Source organism: Schistocerca piceifrons, chromosome 4 (assembly GCF_021461385.2).
Source record: "Schistocerca piceifrons isolate TAMUIC-IGC-003096 chromosome 4, iqSchPice1.1, whole genome shotgun sequence".
Classification (NCBI taxonomy): domain Eukaryota; kingdom Metazoa; phylum Arthropoda; class Insecta; order Orthoptera; family Acrididae; genus Schistocerca; species Schistocerca piceifrons.
This window is the reverse complement of record NC_060141.1, coordinates 577,088,128-577,110,397: the sequence shown is the minus strand read 5'-3', so window position 1 is coordinate 577,110,397 and position 22,270 is coordinate 577,088,128. Positions and strand designations below refer to the sequence as shown.

Below are 22,270 nucleotides of genomic sequence, written 5' to 3'. Positions count from 1 at the left end.
TGGTAGGTTCAGTTTACCCTTCAAGATATCTTGATAATTCATTTGTTTGTGAGTGAGCAGCAACAATGTCCTGATTTATTATTTTTATTTCTGTTTCACTATCTGTAGGACATTATAATAGTATGTTTTAAGCAAATACCAAGTTGATATTTTGGCATTATACTTACTACTTGAGCCCCATCTTATTCTGTTACTTGCTCCTGTGAACGGGAACGCGTTATGGAGATCTTGGAGTCACCCACGTCCATCTAGAAGAGTTTTTACTGAGTTTAACGAAGGCGATGTTGACCTGATGTATTCGACGATGCTCTATGGCTACACTGTCTGAACGATCATTCTAAGAAATACCAAATTAAGATCAACCTGAAGATGCCTAAATAAGGCGAAACATGTAGTTGAATAATATAAAACAAAAATTGCAACCAAGACTGTTTTTAACCAGTACTGTTAAGCACTGGTTTGCTGTATGCCACAGATAGATTGGAAGAATTTGTGTAAACATGAACATAAGTGGGACAGAGTAAATGAGAGGAACATTCCTTATATGTTCGTATACAAATATATAAATATTTTGTTATTTTAGAAAGGGCTCTGATAATGTTCAGTTGTACACTCTAATGAGCTATCTTCAGCCGATTTTACTTTGTGTCACTGTTATTCCTGCCATTGTTGAAGATGAAACACCTACAAAGGAGGACCAAAACTAGCTCAATGCATTATTTGTAGTAACTCTTGTCCAAAATTTTAATATGATGATCTAAGAACGTGTCCTTCAAGTTTTTGTGAATATTTTATTTCCACAATATTACTGCATTTTTGTTAAGATGACAGCAAGATGTGATTACTTTCTGTATTAAAGATTGTAGCTGATCCACAGCCAAACATAAAAGAAATGAATGAGTCTAAACATTTTGGAGCAGATATTTCCTTTTTCAAAAAACACTCTTAAAAATAAGAAAAGATGTAAATTATTTTTAAGAACCAAACACACAAAAAGCTTTTGACCTTGTTCAATAGAGACACTATAGGGGAGAGTAAGATTGAAATTAAAATGTATTGCAACAGACCAGGATTTTAGAAACAGTAACCCAAGAATAAATCTGGCAACGAGGTCAGCATAAGAGCATCAATGAATTTCAGTGAGAGCTAATGTAAGAAAAGCATTGTACACCACAAAATGCAGAAAACCCATGTTCCAGCACAAGTCAAGAAAAATAATGCTTCCACCAATCTACATCTCGTATAATGACCTCAGGTATAATAAGACAATGTGGAGCTTATACATGAGGTTGCAACAATCTTTTTGTGTGAGTACCATCACCAAATGGGAGAAGGAGGGAAATTTTTTTCTGGTATGCTGTTTAATGACCATAAAGAAAGCAAACAAATTGTTTTCCCTAGAGAACAGATAATGCTAACCAATATATAGAGGCTGACATTTAAAATTAAAAAAAGACATTAAGGTGTTGGACTCCCATTAGGGAGTAGCTTTAAATCCTTGTGTGGCTCCATAGGTTTTGGTTTACCATGGTTACCCTTAGACACTCAAAATTTATGTCTACATGTACATCTATTCTCCACAAGCCACCATAAAGGTGCATGGCAGATGGTACTGTGTACCGCTACGAGACATTTCCTTTCCTGTTCGACTCACAGATAGAGCGAGGGAAAAATGACTGTCTATATGCCTCTGTAATGAGCCCTAATTTGTTGTATCTTATCTCTGTGGTTCTTATGGAAAATATATGTTGATGGCAGTAGGACCATTATGGAGTAAGCTTCAAATGCCAGTTCTTTAAATTTTCTCAATAGTATTGCTTGAAAAGAACTCCGTCTTCCCTCCAGGGATTCCCTGTTGACCTCCTGAAGCAGCTCCGTAACACTTGCATGTTGTTAGAACCTACTGGAAACAAATCTAGCAGCCCACTTATGAACTGCTCAGATGTCTTTCTTTAATCTGAGCTGATGCGGACCCCAAAAACTTAAGTAGTACGCAAGAACAGGTCATACTAGCATCCTACGTGTGGTCGCCAGTACAGATGAACCACACATTCCTAAATTCTCACAACAAACTGAAGTTGACCATTCACCTTTGCTACTGCAATCCTCACATGCTCATTCCGCTTCATATCACTTTGCAACATTACGCCCAGATATTTAAACGAAGTGACTATGTCTAGCAGGACACTACTGATATTGTATCCCAACATTACAGGTTTGTTTTTCCTCCTTATCTGCATTAACTTCCATTTTGCTACATTTAGAGCCAGCTGCCATTCATCATGTGAAGTAGAAATTTTGTCTGTGTCATCTGGTATTGTCCTACAGTCACTCATCTTTGAACCGTCCCGTACATGACAGCATCATCAATAAAGAACTGCATATTACTGCCCACCTTATCTGCCAGATAGTTTATGTGTAATATAGAAAATAATAGTTCTATCGCACTTCCCTGGGGTACTCCCGATGGTATCATTATCTCTGATAAACTCTCGCTGTCGAGGACATCATACTGGTTTCTATTACTTAAGAACTCTTCAAGCCACTCACATAGCAGGAAACCTGTCCTGAATGCTCATACCTTGTTAACATTCTGCAGTGGGGTAAAATGTTAAAACACTTTTTGGACATCTAGAAGTACAAAATCTGCCTGTTGGCCTTCATCCATAGTTCACAGTATAATGTGAGAAAAGAGCAAGCTGAGTTTCACACGAGCGATTCTTTCTAAAACCGGGCTGACTCACGGATGTAAGTGTTAAGTTCATTTTTGGATCCCAGAAAAAAAGACGTGATTCATCTGTGTCCATTAAGAACTTGTGCTCTCTAATAACCCTCCTGATGAGATTTTAATCACTAACCTTGTTTTCATTCATTGAGTTTGCTCCAAGTGGTGGAAGGGCTAATTTTGTGCACAAGGTAGGTGGACAAGAGCCCTGATGACGGTGATATTAATAGTGTTGGCATTGGATGTGAGTGAACTAGTGACAATTTGTGGATACTTCAAGAAGAAATTGGTTTTCTTCAACACAAATCTGAAATTCTATGAACTGGGTTATATGACTTTATTGACCAAAACAGAGATTGCTTCTGGGAAGAACTATGTTTCAGCCATACTGGAGATGCAATTAGTTGCACATTTTCGAAATAGTTTACTGTCAAGCACTATCACATTAATTTCATTATGGAATAACCAGTTTGACCATCTCCAGCCATCATAAGCAAATGCCTTGGTTCACTCTCACTGCTGCAGAAACCATATTGTTAATTGTAAGCGTTGTGATTGTGCCAGGTAACATTTTATTTTACAGCTACTAGAAATAGGGTGGGGTGATTGGTGGAATGTATTTTCCGATGAGAGTGGAATTTAGAACATGTTACAGAATAGGTAAAATCCCAATTAACATTGATTTCTTCTCTTCTCCGGTTCCTCTCAATTGTGTCTGAAACAGCTCTCTTCTAATCTTTAATACTTTAGAATGTTGCGTTTGCTTTTCATTGTTAATTTTTGCCTTATTATAACCTGCAGTGCCCATCTTACCTCTAAATTACTTCAGATGACCCACTTTTTTACAGCTACAGGGTTTTTTTCAGCTGTTGGCCTTTGTTTTTGTTCCCCAGCTATTGCAGACTCAGTTCAGTGGGAAGTAGCCACAAATTTACATTCTAGTGATCACTTCCCAATGTGGATCCATCTGCCAACTAGGACAGTGGCTGACAGGAGACTGCGCAGATGGATGATGTTGTTGTTGTTGTGGTCTTCAGTCCTGAGACTGGTTTGATGCAGCTCTCCATGCTACTCTATCCTGTACAAGCTTCTTCATCTCCCAGTACCTACTGCAACCTACATCCTTCTGAATCTGCCTAGTGTATTCGTCTCTTGGTCTCCTTCTACGATTTTTACCCTCCACACTGCCCTCCAATACTAAATATGTGATCCCTTGATGTCTCAGAACATGTCCTACCAACCGATCCCTTCTTCTAGTCAAGTTGTGCCACAAGCTCCTCTTCTCCCTAATTCTATTCAATACCTCCTCATTGGTTATGTGATCTACCCATGGATGATATAGAGGGCAAATTAGTTGCAGTGGGTTCAACAGGCTATTTTTGGACAAAAGGTTTGTGCACAGGAGACAGTGGCCCATATCACTTGTGATATCCAACTGGCTGCCGCAAAGTCCATCTCCCGGTATAGTAACCACCTCAGATGACGGCATGTACATTGGTGGAATGATGACTGTCGATTGGCAGTCAGGGCCAGACGAACAGCTCTGCAGAACTTCAAACACTGTCCAACTACAGAAAAATCCTCATGCCTTCAGATCTGCTGGAGCACATGTAAGGTGAGTGATAAAAGAAGGGAAGAGGGCTTCCTGGAGGGAATTTACGATTTTTGTTAATCGGTCTACTTGCAGTGCGCAAGTTTGGGAATCAATAAGACAGATTTCAGGTAAGGGTAGTACACGCCCCCTTGCAGCCTTGTCAAATAATGGGGTCTCGGTGGACACGCCAGAAGACGTGGCTCAAGTTTTAGCTGAACAGTTCTTTACTGTTACTATGTTCTGGATAATGAGGGAGTCTTCAACCTTCCATTCTCCATGTGGGAACTGGAATAAGCTTTGTCTGCAGCCAGAGACACTGATCCAGGACCAAATGAGATCCACTATGTTATGTATTATCATCAGTGCCCTGAAGCAAGACAGCTCCTCTCTTGTTTCAGTCAGATCTGGTTTGACAGACAGTACCCCATGACTTGGAAGGAGACAATATTAATTCCATTCTGGAAACCAGGCAGGGACCGTGGTGTCCCTAACAGTTACCGGAGTGTAGCCCCTACCAGTTGTATGGGTAAGACTCTTGAACGCATGATCAACCACCGTCTTGTCTGGCTGCTCGAATCCTGAGGTCACCTGAGCCACCCCCAGTGTGGTTTCAGGCAGTACCATTCTACCCTTGACGACTTAATTCTACTGGAGACAGCAATACAGGAGTCCTTCTTACACCAAAACCATTTCGTTTGTGTCTTTTTTGGCCTTGAAATAGCATATAGTATGTGGACACCTGCCACTTTGTATCCAATCCTTTCTCGAGGACCGGCGTTTTTGATATCGCATTGGCGATGCCACGTCTGACTGCTTTGTTCAAGAGAATGAAGTCCCCCAAGGCAGTGTCCTCAATGTCACATTGTTTGCCATCACTTTCAATGGCATTTCATCTGCAGTCAGGAACCCTGTCAAATGATCTTTGTTTTTGGCTGACTTTGCAATCTTCTACTCTTCCTCTGATCTTATTATGATGACAAGACAGCGACAGCTAATCAATTGGAGGCTGTTAACCTGGGCCAGGACAACTGGATTTTGGTTCTCACCCAAGAGGACTACATGTGTCAGTTTTAACCGTGCTCAGCAGAAGTTTTAACCAAACAGTGCTCACAATGGGGGACAATACTTTACGTTTTCAAGACACTATGCACTTTTTGGGTTTATTATTTGACTTGATATTAACTTGGCTGGCACACTGAAAGACAAACAAACAAAGGGCTTCCAGTCATTGAATATTTTGCAACACATTAATGGCAAAATGCGGGGAGCTGACAGGTCCTGCCTCCTGCAGTTTTATAGAGAGCATTTGTGCAATCACTTTTAGATTATGGCAGCGTAGTCTACAGATCAGCCTGTCCTACCTACCTCAAGATGTTAGCTGCTGTCCACCACGATGGCATTTGGATATCGACTGGAGCCGTTTGAACCAGCCCAGTTCTGAGTCTGTGTGCAGAGGTTGATGAACCACAACTCTGGCTTTGGCGATGAGTCCTTTTGGCTTGACAGGTGCTGAAAATCTCTGTCACCTCAGTCATTGACATTTAGTTCAGTGGTCGAACCCATCTTTGAATGGCTGTTCAAGAACGGCCCCATGCGACCAAGCCTTTTGGGATGCTTGCTACAGAGTGTCTGAAGGATCTGGATCTATCAGGTATCAAAACACACAGCCAGGGATTGAATGCATTGCTGCCTAGGCATCTTCAAAGGCCCAAGGTGACTGTAAGCTTGTCACAGTACAAGAAATCTTGTACTCCAGATTTTGTTTTTACAACTTTGTTTTCATCCATTTTAAGTATGTACCAATGTTTTATCATTGTCTATACAGATGGATCCCAGCAAGAGAATGACTTCAGTTGTTCAGCTGTTTTCCCTGATAGGGTTTTTAAAGTGCATCTTCTGGAACAATTTACAAATTATGATGCGGAATTATATTTGAAGGCACTGGAGCAGGTTCACAGACATCACTGTATAAGGTTTCTTGTCTGTTCTGACGCGCTTAGTGTACTGCAGGCAGGGAGGTTATCTTTTGCTGGGTACCTGGCCATATTGGGGTACAGGGCAACGACATGGCTGACAAAGCCGCCAAGGAAGCATGTTGGGATGTCATTTTCTGATAGACACATCATGCATCAGTGGGAGACTGAATGGTTGCAGGTGTCAGACAACAAACTGTGATCACTGTAATCGACCGCTAAGGCATGGCGGACATCATGTCAGCCTCACCGCTGGAAGGAGGTTTTCCTTACCAGACTGCACATCTGGCATAGCCCTTTAACACATGGCTTCCACCTCTGGTGGGAGGATCCACCACTCTGTGAAGTTCGTGGCACGCCATTGTCAGTTCAGCATATTGTGGCTATGTGTGTCGTATAAACTGATATTAGGGCAGCCCTCAATCTCGATGGAGATCTGCCCACTAACCTCACAAATACTGATTCCAGTGTTAAAGGGTGGTGAAATTTTGTGAATGTCAGGCCTTATCCCTAAATTGGTGGGGAAGGGAAGCAGACTTTAATACATTATAAACTGCTCTGCATGTGGGGACAGCCTTTGTTCGCACCCATGAGATTTGCATGCTGACTTTTCGTCAGAGTGATTATGACCATGATATCATCATCATCATCATCATCATCATCATTATAATCATTATAATCTAAATCACTTCTTTATGTGTGGCAGTGCATCAGTAGCCCTGTTTTGTGCTAGTGAGGAGACTCTTTTTATATTTATTCAATTTTGTCATTTGTGTGTGACAGGGTAGACGGTTATAATGCATGCACAGTTGCTTATATGACTAAAAGCCTCATTCTGACTTCTTTCCAGATAATGATATTTTTTGTTAAACTTTTTGGGAGTGTTGTTGATAATGACATGCAAGAAATTAATAAAGTGTGGATCTTAGTGTTTCAGCTGACACATTGGGTAGCATTTATTCCCTTGAATACCAAAAGAAGATGAAGAAAAACCATCAGAAATTCAGTAAGACTGGAGAAAAATTATATAAAAAGTAAGAATAATTTTTTTTATTATCAGTGAAGTATATGTTCATATTAAAGTGTATCATTTTTTACTATCAGTTACCACATTCTTATTTAGAACACAGTGCCTTAAGTATTTTATACCAATTTCTTTTTTGCAGTATCAGATCATTACACTGTGTAGCCCTGTGTCAGCAGTGCAATATATCCTGTGCATTTGCACTCACGATCAGTAATAAAGGCACTTAAGAATATAATGAATTGTTGTCTTGTAGCTAATTTTTTGTTTTGATATTGAAACTTTGTGGTACATTGAAGCACAGCTTTATCGTGCCATCCATCAAGTCACAAAATAACTAAAGTAATTAAATTAAATAAATATTTTTGCTGAACACCTACAAGTTACACCATTTCAAAGAAGATGTGGATACACAGATAAGTCAGTGAATAGAAGATACAGTAGTATGAAGATTGCCAGCTCATGTAAAAGTGGTTGAATGCACTAAATGAATTTCAGAGATTGACAGTCCACTTCATTCTTAAGAAGATGGTCAGTTTTGAATTGAAAACTCCAGGGTAGAGAATGTTTTTTTTTTTTTTTTTGCCACATTTCTGTTATTCATTTTCTTGTCCTTGAAGTGTGTAATAACTTGTCCATGCACTACACCATTAATTAAATAAGTATTAGGGTAGGTACGTGTGCCAGGTCTGTCTGTCTGTGTTATTAGAGAGGCGTAAGAAACATGATGTAAATGGCAACCTTACAAATGTAGCTGCACACAGTCAGACTCCTTCTGTGGACCCAAATAAGTACTATTCTGCATAACAAAATATGAGAATAAACTATTTGATCTCCATGATGCTGGTGGCTATTAGTCATGTATTGAGTGAGTCATATGAAATCATCTGTGAAGAGGATACTGCCATTGAACAATTAAACTGGAGAAAACACAGTTTGGTGCATATTTTATGAGATATCAGTTAACTGTACACTACAAGGCAACCAATTCCATAAACAATCAAAATTCTAGGAAAGTGTGCAGATGCTGTATTTTAGTGGGACGCATCCAGTGGGCACACTCTTTTCTTTAACTGTGAAAGAATCTTGAAACACAACTCATACAACAAAAATTACAGTACATCCAAATCTTGTAGCCATTTCCTCTGGTTCACTTACATGTAAAAAATGATAATAAGCTAGGCTACAATTTGATAACAGTTCCATCAAAACCACATAGTTGGAATATTGTTAACCAACACACAGTTCTTCCTTCACAGTGACTCCTTCAAAACAAAGGATATTATGGGCCTACAAGATTCCTACAGTTTGATGCAGAGTACATTTCAACTGGGAAAAGGGAAATAATACCACAACCACTGATAGATTCAAGAATAACAATCACTGGGGCAGTACAAATTTTGTATATCCATGAGCACTGCAGATGATGAAGAGACTGAAAGAATAAATGTTGAGAGAAAATAAATTAGTCATATAGTAATGGGAGGTGAAAATTTGCAATGGGGAACTGGAATACAATAGTAGGATAAGGAGGAAAAGGAAAAATAGTTGGAGAGTATAGATTGGGGAAAGGATGAAAGGGAAGGCTGGCTATCTGGTAGAAAATTGCACAGATCATAGTTTAATCATTGCTAGTACTTGGTTTAAGAATAATGAAAGCCTGTTGTATGTATGGAAGAGACATGGAGATACTGGAAGGTTTTACATAGATTGTGTAATGGTAAGACATATTTCAAAACCAGATTTTGAACTCCAAAACATTTTCAGGGGCGGATGTGGACTCAGGCCATAATTTACTGGTTATGGCCTGCAGATTAAAACTAAATAAATTGCAGAAAAATAGGGAATTAAGAACATGGGACCTGGATAATTTAAAGTGCCAGAAGTCATTGAGAGCTAAAAAGGGACCATTAGCCAAAGATTAAGTGAACTGGGACAGGGTAAAGGAATAAAAAATAAGATGAATGGGTGGATGGAGATTTGAAGTAGAGGATAAAAATAGGCAAAAGGCCAAGGCCCTGTAGAAATCCTTGTGTAACACACGAAGTATTAAAAAATGTAATTGATGAAGGTAGAAAACAAACTGGGAATAAATTTGATTTTGACTGGGATTCTGTGAAATGTGGGGTGCCAAGTGGGTCACTTCTAACTCTCCTGCTTTTCTTTATATGTATCAGTTAAGTGGCACGAAATGTAACAGATGATTCAAAAAGTTCTCTGTTTACGGATGACTTTCGTGTCCTTGTGGAAGACATGGACTGTAATGTAATTAATCTAGTGAATAGTGAAGTGAGCAGTATCAGCTAGTGGTGAACAGAAAATAAATAGTTGCTTAATTGCAGTAGAATACAGTTTATACAATTTTTGATTATGTAGATCTGTTTTAAAAGTGACTTTTATTAAAATAATTAACAGAACTGATTTTTTCCAGTAATTTTTGGGTCTGCAACCAGATACCATCAACATTCTGCGACAATATGTTGATGGGATCCAGCTGCAGACCCGAAAATTACTGGAAGAGGAAATACGCCAGGAAAATTTCAGCATTCACAACAGAGTCGATCATTTTAAATTCTTGGAATTAAAAGAGTCTACTCTATGCCACATTGCTGTCTTCAGTACTGTATAATAATTTCCTTTCTTGCTGTCAAAGAAATATGAAAACTTATTTACTTACCTTAATTTTACTATGTTGTGAGCAGTTGTGCCATACTTTGGGACAATTCTGAGCATTTACAAAGTACCCTATGTGAGCAAAAGAATCCAGAAACCTCCCAAAACATACATTTTCCATATTAGGTGCATTGTGCTGCCACCTGCAGCCAGGTACTCCAGATCAGTGACCTCAGTAGCCATAAGACATCGTGAGAGAGCAGAATGGGATGCTCCGCGGAACTCATGGACTTTGAACATGGTCAGGTGATTGGGTGTCACTTGTGTCATACATCTGTACACGAGATTTCTACACTCCTAAACATCCCTAGGTCCACTGTTTATGATGTTATAGTGAAGTGGAAATGTGAAGGGACACGTACAGCACAAAAGCAGGCAGGCTGACCTCGTCTGTTGACTGACAGAGACCGCCGACAGTTGAAGATGGTCATAATGTGTAATAGGCAGACACCTATCCAGACCATCACACAGGAATTCCAAACTGCATCAGGATAAGCCACATATCACGCCTGTAAATGGCAAATAATGCCTCGCTTGGTGTAAGGAGCATAAACGTTGGACAACTGAACTGTGGAAAAAGGTTGTGTGGAGTGACGAATTACAGTACACAATGTGGCAATCCGACAGCAGGGTGTGGGTATGGTGAATGCCCGGTGAATATCATCTTCAGCGTGTGTGGTGCCAACAGTAAAATTCGGAGGTGGTGGTGTTATGGTGTGGTCGTGTTTTTCGTGGAGAGGGCTAGCACCCCTTGTTGTTTTGCATGGCACTATCACAGTACAGGCCTGCATTGATGTTTTAAACACCTTTCCACTGCTGAAGAGCAATTTGGGGATGGCGACTGCATCTTTCAACACGATTGAGCACCTGTTCATAATGCACGGCCTGTGGCTGAGTGGTTACATGACAATAACATCCCTGTAATGGACTGGCCTGCACAGAGTCCTGACCTGAATCTTATAGAATGTCTTTGGGATGTTTTGGAACACCGACTTCATGCCAGGCCTCACTGACTGGCATTGATACCTCTCCTCAGTGCAGCACTCCATGAAGAATGGGCTGCCATTCCCCAAGAAACCTTCCAGCACCTGATTGAACATATGCTTGCAAGAGTGGAAGCTGTCATCAAGACCAAGGGTGGACCAACACCATATTGAATTCCAGCATTACCAAAGGAGGGTGCCACGAACTTGTAAGTCATTTTCAGCCAGGTGCCTGGATACTCTTTGATCACGTAGTGTATATCTTTACACCATAAAAGGTCAGTTGGAATGATCTGTGGTGTCAGTTCACAAGTTACTGCAGGCCTCTTTCGTGTATCTCAGTGCAGTATTCTACAGCTACTATCCCTATTCTCTTATGGGATGTATGACTAATAATGCAAATTCCTTAAGAGACACTGCAGTATTTACTCAGTGAACACCAGACAAAAATTATTTACACTTCCATAACCATTGCACAGAAAGATGTGTTTTACTCTGCAGGTTCCAGTGTTAACAGGCTGCCTATGCAACTGAGAAATGTGAGTGATAAACTCAGGCTGTTTTCTTGTGGCATATGTATCTTGTTCCATATGAGTGTTCTTCACAGTAAATTAGATCATTTTGCTGTATCATGTTAATTCTTTGTATTTACTATTATCAGTATCTAGTTTATATGTTTTTGCTTCAAAAGTATGTTCTATGAATTACTAATAGTGACCCTACCATCTCACGCATAGGTGGTCATGTCATGCCTGAAGGGAAATAGGGGAAATAAATAGATATATCCTGATTTATTTTAAGCTGCCTCCTGTGATAAGTAATCCTGATGACCAACACAGTTACAGTTAATTTTGACAAGAGGAAGCATATTGCCACACACACATAAGAATGTTTTAAAGTGCTTAACACATTGACTGCCATGATGAAATTTGGACCATGTGTTGCTATACCACATTGAAATCACAAGTATTACTTCTGAAGCCAAATTGATTTTTTGCATCAGATGTCTTCTTTTGAACATGTAGAATTAAGTTACTTGATAAAATGTCAATTTATGACTGATCTGGACTGATAACAGGCATGGGCCATATATGGCTCACATGGCCCAACAACAACATTTTGACACAATTATAGTTTGTGGCCACATGAGCCATATGTGGCTCACACTATTTGAAACCACAGAGGTATAAAAAATTGTTTTTCAAGAAATTATTCAAACACTTAGTTTATTTGATTATATTAGCTACATATAACATTATTTACAATTTTTTTACTTGGTCTGACAATGTTCATGAATAAAGATCTTAGAATATTCTGTTTCTTCAACACAGTATTGTCAATGTCACTAGAACACTCGTTGCACATAAAACTGTCACATTTATTGCACACCCCGTTCACTTTCTTAGCAGCATTCTTTCTTTCTTAGCAGCATCCTTTCTTTCTTAGCAGCATCCTTTCTTTCTTCTGCTCTTCGCAGGTACTTATAACAGCCCAAACAGCATCTTTGACTGCTCTGCTTTGGTCACTCTACTGTCACAAGGTGATGGCTGTTATCTTCGTGGAACGGTTGTAGTGTTGCTTGTGGTTGTGGATCTTTGGCATTCAATATCAGTAGAGTCAAGCACCCCCTGAAAGTAATTACAGTAGAGTCCCATTAATCTGAACTAACTGGGACCAGAACTTGTTCAGATTATCGATTTGTTCGGATTAGCCGAAATTACGGTGATGAGTTTCTAGAATGAAGTATACCAAGCAGATAAGTAGGTACACCATAGTAACAAATGGGAACAATGGCTCACTTTCACTCCTTGCCCTTGTTGTTGTGCATTGTTGAGACCTTTGTAGTGTCTGAGGTCAGTGCGCTGCCAGTTGGCTTGCAAAGCATGTGGTTAAGTTAGTTATCGATTGCTGGCACACATAGCAGTTGTATTGTATTTGTTCAGGTGTAGAGGTGTATTGTATTTTTGTCATGAGTAAACGAAAACCTACAACGTTAACTCTCAAAGAAAAACTGAATGCTTTGAAGCGGATAGACAATGATGAGAATGTATCTAAACTGGCAATGGAACTGGGTGTTGGTAAAGCAATCATTTGTGATTGCAAGAAGAACTGAGTGAAGCTTGAACAGTCCTGTGCAAAAGCCTGGCATCATAAGCAGACCACCATGCTCCTGGTTTTAAAATGTCCAAAGATTGTGTGGCTTCATTAGCGTGCAGCAACGCTGCTGGTAATCACAAGCTGCCTTTAAGGCTGATCACCAAATCTGCTAGGCCTAGAGCTTTTAAAAACTGCAACATGAAGACCCTGCCCGTTTATTATTCGCAACCAGAAAAAAGCATGGATGGATGGTAAGCTGTGCAAAGAATGATTTCACTGCCAGTTTGTTCCCTCTGTTTGACGGTTTTCTAAGGAAAATCATTTGTCTCTCCCATGCAGTCCTTTTCATTGATAATGCGCCATCTCACCCCGGCACTGAGGAATTATGTGATGGAGAAATTGTCGCGAAGTTTTGCCCCCAAATGTTACACCACTTCTACAGCTGATGGACCAGGGCGTACTGCAAACATTAAAACTGATTTACAGAAAACAGTTTTTAAGAATGCTGATCCAAGATGATAGCATTCCTTTAGTGGACAAAATAAAAAAAAGACCAGTGTGAAGGATGTTGTTTATTGGGCCACTGAGGCATGGCAGAATATTTCAGAAAATACTCTGAGAAAATTGTGGAGAAAACTGTGGACATCTCTTGAAATTCAGGACATTCTAGTTGAAAATGAAGAGGAAAATCTGCTACAAATGATACAGGCAATCCCTGGATGTGAAGAAGCTAGTGAAGAAGACTTAGATGAGTGAATGGCAGCGGATGGGGCATGTGTGGACAACCTTACTGATGCTGGTTTGGTTGCTGCTGTGACTCAAGACCAGCAAGACTGCTGTGAAGGAAGTGACAGAGAGCCTGAAAGCAACAAAGGAGAGCTGGTGCCACACAGTGATGCTGCAGAAGCTCTTGACCTCGCGCTACGTTATTTGGAGCGACTGCCCACTGCTACACCTGGTAATTTGATGTTTATGAGATGATGGTGCAACTATGTGTCATATAACAGACTGTCTACATTACGCCAAAAAACAGTGACTGAGTTTTTGTCATCTAAAAAGTAGGGATAAAATGTCCGCTGTATTTTAGTAAGTTTGACAGATTTTCTCTCATTGTTATGCATTGTTTAAACCTAATGTTTTCCTGCCAATTTTTCTAATACACGTTCACTGTATTGTGTAAATTAAAATAGTGTGTATGTACAGCAGTTTACCGCTCAGTTTTTCATACTTAGAGTAACATTTTTCATGTTCGGATTAACTGAACATTTGGATTACCGGGACTCTGCTGTATTTGTATGTGAGACTTTGATCCTTTGTTTGCCAAGTTGTACAGCACTTGAGCATTTACAAACATGTTCCAAAAAGGATTTCAGATACTATCTTTCTGTACCATTTACTGTACGCCGAAGTTTGGAATCACTTTGGTTACCGGTTGTAAAAATATTGAGTTTTACAAACATGAGATGGAGAAATTGTGGTGAAGTTTTGCCCCCGAATGGTACACCACTTCTACAGCTGATGGAGCCACCACTTTTAAACCCATAGTTGAAATGCATTATCTGTGAGCCCTATGAGGCCTCTAAACACTGTGCATGTGAGCCAGTTATGGCTCACACAGCCCACAGTACAATGTATACGTGAACCAAATATGGCTCACGTGGCGTCACAACCCTTGTAACTGTGAGCCACCATTGGCTCATGTGGCAGTCAGTGTGTTAAATCATTAATTAGCAGAATCAGAATATGTATGATTTTCGTAACAACATTTCATATATCTAATTTAAAAAAATTCCCAGTGTGGATTTTTTTCATCACAATGAACAAATAAAATCTGAGGAAAGAAGCAACTGTGTACTTACTGGTTCCAAACATTACTCTGATAAATAATTTTAATGATGAAAACGCTCAGGAAATGAAGTGATGTATCATGTCAAGTAAAAATATTTTCTCTGTGATGAACACACTATTACTTTTTATTATGTGGGATTCTCTGTTTTATTTGCTTTGTAATGTCTTAACAACATATACTTGCTACTGTAGAAATTTTCAGTTAACAGCACTCGAGCAGCATTAAAAACCTGAACTCAACACTTTCCCCCTTGTAAATGAAACGACATCATGATATCATGGATTGCCATTGACCATCACGTATTTCCTGTGTCAACTGATATCAGCTTAATAACTTTGTTGTCCAATTTTATTATTTGTATTGGACATAACAATGAAGCTGTGAGTTTTTCAGAATGGAAAGCGAATTGATTGTCTTGCTGTTTCATTCCATTTGGCATACATTGTACCACCTCTTCATGTGTACTGACATTCAGGAACCGCAGCAGAAAGATAATTTAAAAGACAATTTTATTATGCAGGTACCAGAAAGAAGCAGATTCTGGAGAGAAGCCAGGAATTCTCCTCCGCCTTGCTGACAGTATTGATCTATCTCCAGCATTACTTGCACGTATAATTTTAGAACAACATCAAGAACAAGGGTCAGATGAAGAAGAAGGTATGATTAACAAAAATATCTTAAAATGTTGTGATATAACAACGAAAATAATCAATTTTTGACAATATAATGTTATTGAATAGATAAAAAATGTACTCGCAAAAATCAAGCAACAGCAGGAGAACACATATAAAAAAGATTTTACATATGCAAGCTTTCAGAGCCAGTGGCTCCTCCTTCTGGCAGAAGAGTTGAAGGGGAAGGAAGAGGGGTGTAGGAAAAGGACTGGAGAGGTATAGGAAAAGGGGTAGAGTTCAGAAAAGTCACCCAGAACCCCGTGTCAGGGGAGACTTACCAGACAGAAAGTCTTTCCTTCTCATCCTGTCTGGTAAGTCTCTCCTTATCCAGGGTTCTGGGTGACTTCTCCAATCTTGACCCCTTTTCCTAAACCTCTCTAGTCCTTTTCCTTCACCCCTCTTCCTTCCCCTTCAACCCTTCTGCCAGAAGAAGGATCCACTGACTCCAAAAACTTGCATATGTAAAGCCTTTTTTTTATATATGTGTTCTCTGCTCCGCTTGGTGACTAGATATTTTTAAAAAAGTTTTGACTTTTTTAATTAACATTATACTGTTTGTTGGAGGTACTGTGTTCTGTTTTATTGTAAGTGAAAACAGTTTATACTCTTTTCAATACAATGGACCTACAGCTTCTACAAACAGGAGAAGGACAGAATATTTTTGAAGCAGTGGGGGCCAGACAACAGTTTTTTTATGATTATTTCCCTAAAAAAGTAACGTGACTTAAAATCTAAACATATATTTGATTAATTCCATTTGTTGGTACTTTTGTGGCCTGCACATTAATTTTACGCCTTATGATCCTGGAAAGATCTGATGGAATGAAAATAATTTAGGAGTAAAGGTAACCAAGGTTGCCACAAGTTCTGGAAATCAGTGAATGTCAGGGAAATATCAGGGAAATTTGAAAGAAACTCTTGAAAAATCTCAGTTTTTGTCTCAGTAGATGAAATGGTTTGTTTACTGAGATGTCATGCATTGTCAGTACTTCCCTGCTTCCTCATTCTTACTACTTCTCCCCTTCCTACCATTCCCCTCAACTTGCAGTCAGTGGTGCCACCACTTCTTGCCATAGCCTAGCAGCTGCCGACGAGAGGCAAGGAGGTGTGAGGAGTGATTTGTTTGGATCTTAGTCTTTTCTATGTGCCCGTCTGCAGCTCCGCGATCATCTTCACGGTGTGTTGCTACCTATCCTCATCAGTATTGATTCTCAGAGTATTTGTGCAAGTTACCTGTTGTTTGGATTGATCATTGTGGTCTCATTTCATCAGCATGAATAGCTGGCCACACAAGTGAACTTCCACAACAGGCCAAAATCATAGGCTATTTATGCGGTTATTTCTAACGGATCAGGCCTGCTGATCTGAAGCCCATCATTTCCCACTAATGTGCGAGCCCTGCCTGTCAGATCTAGTTGCATCAATGAGCCCATAGGGCGGGTGTGTTTGTGTGTGGCATAATGTGACGAATTTTCGTCATGGACCCAGGACTGTGGTGCTCCTCGGCGGGCCAGAGAGCCACAGGTGATGGATTTCAGGAACTGTCTTATAGCAAGTACATTGTACAGTGTGGAATTTTATATATATTGTAGTAAACTGTGGCACTTTGAAAGTAGTCCGTATATTACATAGTATGGACAATAAGAAGAAGAACATTATGGCAATCACTGGCTGTTTGTAAGTTATGTAAAAATATATTTTTCAAAAGAAAAATCACACAATGCCCATAAAATGAAATGATTGTGTGGCATTGATGGCCGGGATGCCCCGTCCAGGGAAGTTGGGCCAACGGGTTGCAGGTCTTCATTCAGGTGACGCCACATTGGCCGACTTGCATGTTGGTGATCATGAAATGATGATGACAAAACACCACCCAATCCACAAATGGAGAAAATCTCCAACCTGGCCGGCAATCGAATCCGGGCCTGCTTCATGGTAGGCAAACACGTTACCACTAAGCTAAACTGGTGGACACACAATACCACTAAAATAATAGACATAACACAGTGTGTAATAACTGACAATGATCGTCATAGAATCAACATTTTATTGGCGGTCACCTATAGTGATGGTTTACACAACTCTTCCCTGCCTTATGCTCTTCTTCCAAGAGGCCTACTTTTCTCTGAGGCTACTTTTGAAATCTTGTGACTCCAAGGAAATGTGTATTTTTGTCACCAAATGTGTTTCGTTTTATTGAAACAAAATAACATCATTGGTCGTGGTGAAACATATGTACCATTTGTATTGCTTTCTCCATCTGAATACAGTTCATTACAAAAGATGTTGATGTTAGTACTTAAGATTTTTGCTCATACATTTAGAAATACAGAAGTCCCTACATTTTTTTGGTCAACTTAGGTCTTTACTCACCCTTGAGATCTCAAAATTTGCCAGGGAGAAATGCTAAAACTTGTCCGGAAATCAGGGAAATATCAGGGAATTTCACTTTCACTTGGTGAAACTTATGGCAACCCTGGTAACATCTCTCCAAATAGGAAAGGTGTTGATATGTCAACAGGCACATAAACAAGACTGAAAACTTCACCAGCATTTGGATGAATCCTTTTTTGAGCTAGTGTGTGCTTCCTTCCTGCCCCCCCCCCCCCCCCACCCCCTCCGCCCCTCTCCCCCGTGTCCTCCTCACACAGGTATGGTAGATTGCAGTTTTGGAGCTCGACTGGGGTGGAAAGTTGTGTCAGGTGGAGTGATTGAGGGGAGAAAGGAGGTGGAGAGTGGGAGGGGAGGCCAAGGAAGCATGTTAAAATCAATTATTATTCACATCTGTCTTGAGCTTACTGCAATTTAATTAAAGATAAGTAATTCTTTTTAATGCCTGTAAGGTACAATCATGACAGATTGTTTTATGGGGAACAACTATGGATAGGCTATTCACATTATAGATAATGTGGTGAGTCAAAGATTGCAACTTTCTCAATCAAAAGCAGACAGCTCGTAGTTAAAGGCTCTGAGGCAAAGCCGCCTCAAGAGCTGTACTAAAATATTTCTCAATAATAGGTTACAAAAATAAGTTATCATGGAGGTTTACAAATATTTCCACACATATTTAAATTTTGACAGGACAGTCACCATTTTTGAAACTATTGATATTAAAAGATGTTTCTTGAACAGGCAGTAGCTAGTCGTCAAAGCTGTGCCCTGAAATGCCAGTTAACTCCATGTGCAGTGGTTTGGGGGTGTGGCTTCTACAGAGTACAACTCTTTGGGAGTTTTTTAAAGAAATTTCCACAGTTGGACCATTAATTGTTCATTTATTTTACATGATTTTATTTTGGCTTAATAGCCATTCTCAAGTGCGTGTTGAAGTGTTAAAGTCAGTCTGACCTGTCTGTGACATATCTTTGTCGAAAAAACGTAGTTTTGGTCTTAAGAGAACAGTTGTCATATTACAGGATATGAGTATGTATTGAAGATACATAATATGGCTGAAATTGGACACAGTGAAAACCCATTAACACGGTATGGTTTATGTAATAACTAATATATTCCTGTGCCCTGCATTCGTCAGTTTCGTTTCATCATTGAACAGAACTGACAAATGCAGACCACAGAAATATATTAGCTGTTAAATATGCCATACTATGTTAATGGTTTTTCACTATGCACAATGTCAGCCATATTATATATGTTTGATATGTACTCATATCCTGTAATATGATGTTGGTATATAAGACCAGAAATATGTTTTTTCAACATATTTTACCATTTCTTTCTGTCAACATCCGCATGATTTTCACGTGCATACAACAGAGGGAATCAATGGAGCTTCTGATGCTTGACTATAGAATTCCTGTCTCTGTGTATCACTATTACACTTTTTCTGTTTGCTTTTGTTGATATCCTAGAGGATTATCTCTGTTGTACAGAAACTTTTATATTTCAGAGTCTTAATTTCCAGTGTCAGTCCAACACTTTTGATGTACCAATAAAAATATCTTTGTATTTTCTAGCAATGTTATGAAAAGGAAAGTTGCTACTCACCATATAGTGTAGATGCTGAATTGCAGACAAACAACAAACGGACTGTCACAAATAAAGCTTTTGGCCATTAAGGCCTCCATCAATAATAGATGTCACACACACACACACACACACACACACACACACACACACACACACACACACTCTCTCTCTCTCTCTCTCTCTCTCTCTCTCTCTCTCTCTCTCTCTCTCTCTCTCACTCCTCACTCACTCACTCACTCACTCATGCAAATGCAACTCACACTCTCGACTGCAGTCTCAGGCTGCTGAAACCACACTGCAGTAGCAACTTTCCTTTTCATAATATTGTTACATTCCATCCTGGATTTGCCATTGTTTGTATTTTCTAGCTTTCATTCTAACTTGAACTCATCATTTGTTTGGTCCATGACCGCGTAAAACAATGTTGACTTGTGGATCCTCCTACATGCAAACACCTTCTGTTTATTTAATTTCCCAAAGTAGCTCCAGTGAAATACCGCTATCATCAGTGAAATACCGCTATCATCCATGGATTTCTTTATTAAAAAATGTGAAATATTAGCATTGTTACAATACACTATGAAAAATTTCAGATATCTTTGTCGATAATTTTATAGTACCTTTTTATTTTAAAGTCATTGCATAATATCTATGTTTGTCGTTGTTTTTTCAGCATACAGCATGTCTTCTGTATAGGTATGCGCAGTTGTCATTAACAGATATTAAAATATGAACTTAAAAAATGTTGGTTTTATTACAAATGGACTTTGTGGTTGTATTGTGATACAGTTTTGGTTTGCAAAGGTTGTAACATATTCTGTTGTGCACTCACATTAATTTATTGCATTTAGTTGCTCTGTAGAACACAGATAAAGCATTTAGGACAAACAACATGAAAAAGTCTACGATCAGACAATAGGACTCTCTGCCTCCCCCACTTCTTTCTCCCTGCCCCCCCCCCCCCCCCAATCTTGCCCCTCGCGCACACACACACACACACACACACACACACACACACACACACACACAGTGAGATGAGATGGTGCAATATTATGTTTCTTATGTGTTTTTTGGAGCGTTTTAAGTCAACCAACCAATGTGAGAACACAGAATACATTTGAACCTTTGCTCGCCAAAACTGTGTGACAATACAACCACGAAGTCCCTTTTTAATAACAAAAGCATTTTTATATCTGTTTTCACCACTGAAATTACGGTCCACATTGTGCAGTGTTGAGTCATGTTATGTTGCATATGCGTGTGTTTATTTACATCTTGGTTATAAAAACATTTTACACACCAGCTGCCAGCTTTTTGGAGTGTCTTAAGTCAACCAACCAATGTGAGAACACAGAATACATTTGAACCTTTGCTCGCCAAAACTGTGTGACAATACAACCACGAAGTCCCTTTTTAATAACAAAAGCATTTTTATATCTGTTTTCACCACTGAAATTACGGTCCACATTGTGCAATGTTGAGTCATGTTATGTTGCATATGCGTGTGTTTATTTACATCTTGGTTATAAAAACATTTTACACACCAGCTGCCAGCTTTTTGGAGCGTCTTAAGTCAACCAACCAATGTGAGAACACAGAATACATTTGAACCTTTGCTCGCCAAAACTGTGTAACAATACAACCACGAAGTCCCTTTTTAATAACAAAAGCATTTTTATATCTGTTTTCACCACTGAAATTACGGTCCACATTGTGCAGTGTTGAGTCATGTTATGTTGCATATGCGTGTGTTTATTTACATCTTGGTTATAAAAACATTTTACACACCAGCTGCCAGAGGCTATGTTTTATTCTCTGTGAATCTGCCTATTATGAGACAGGTTCACTATTGTTTTTAGTGTATATATTACTGTACTTGGTTGGTTACGAGATAAATGTGACATGCTTTCTCAAGGGAAAATTCTATGTATGTAAAACTTCTCTAAGGCTGTTAACTCCCAGTAAGTTTCTGTCCTGTGTTGTTGTTGTTGTGGTCTTCAGTCCTGAGACTGGTTTGATGCAGCTCTCCATGCTACTCTATCCTGTGCAAGCTTCTTCATCTCCCAGTACTTACTGCAACCTACATCCTTCTGAATCTGCTTAGTGTATTCATCTCTTGGTCTCCCTCTACGATTTTTACCCTCCACGCTGCCCTCCAATGCTAAATTTGTGATCCCTTGATGCCTCAAAACATGTCCTACCAACCGGTCCCTTCTTTTTGTCAAGTTGTGCCACAAACTCCTCTTCTCCCCAATTCTATTCAGTACCTCCTCATTAGTTATGTGATCTACCCATCTAATCTTCAGCATTCTTCTGTAGCACCACATTTCGAAAGCTTCTATTCTCTTCTTGTCCAAACTATTTATCATCCATGTTTCACTTCCATACATGGCTACACTCCATACAAATACTTTCAGAAACGACTTCCTGACATTTAAATCTATACTCGATGTTAACAAATTTCTCTTCTTCAGAAACGATTTCCTTGCCATTGCCAGTCTACATTTTATATCCTCTCTACTTCGACCATTATCAGTTATTTTGCTCCCTAAATAGCAAAACTCCTTTACTACTTTAAGTGTCTCATTTCCTAATCTAATTCCCTCAGCATCACCCGATTTAATTTGACTAGATTCCATTATCCTCGTTTTGCTTTTGTTGATGTTCATCTTATATCCTCCTTTCAAGACACTG

At 39.4% G+C, this 22,270-nt stretch overlaps 1 protein-coding gene across 2 annotated transcripts in view; it reads left to right on the top strand.

Annotated features, from left to right (window-relative positions):
* The window catches only part of LOC124794660 (CDAN1-interacting nuclease 1), a 125,282-nt gene that overhangs the window by 25,089 nt on the left and 77,923 nt on the right, over window positions 1-22,270 (top strand). For both annotated transcript variants that reach the window (XM_047258189.1, XM_047258190.1), the window contains exons 2-3: window positions 7,222-7,326; window positions 15,439-15,575. In XM_047258189.1, coding sequence (XP_047114145.1) covers window positions 7,222-7,326; window positions 15,439-15,575 — 242 coding nt within the window. The remainder of the gene's footprint in view (window positions 1-7,221; window positions 7,327-15,438; window positions 15,576-22,270) is intronic.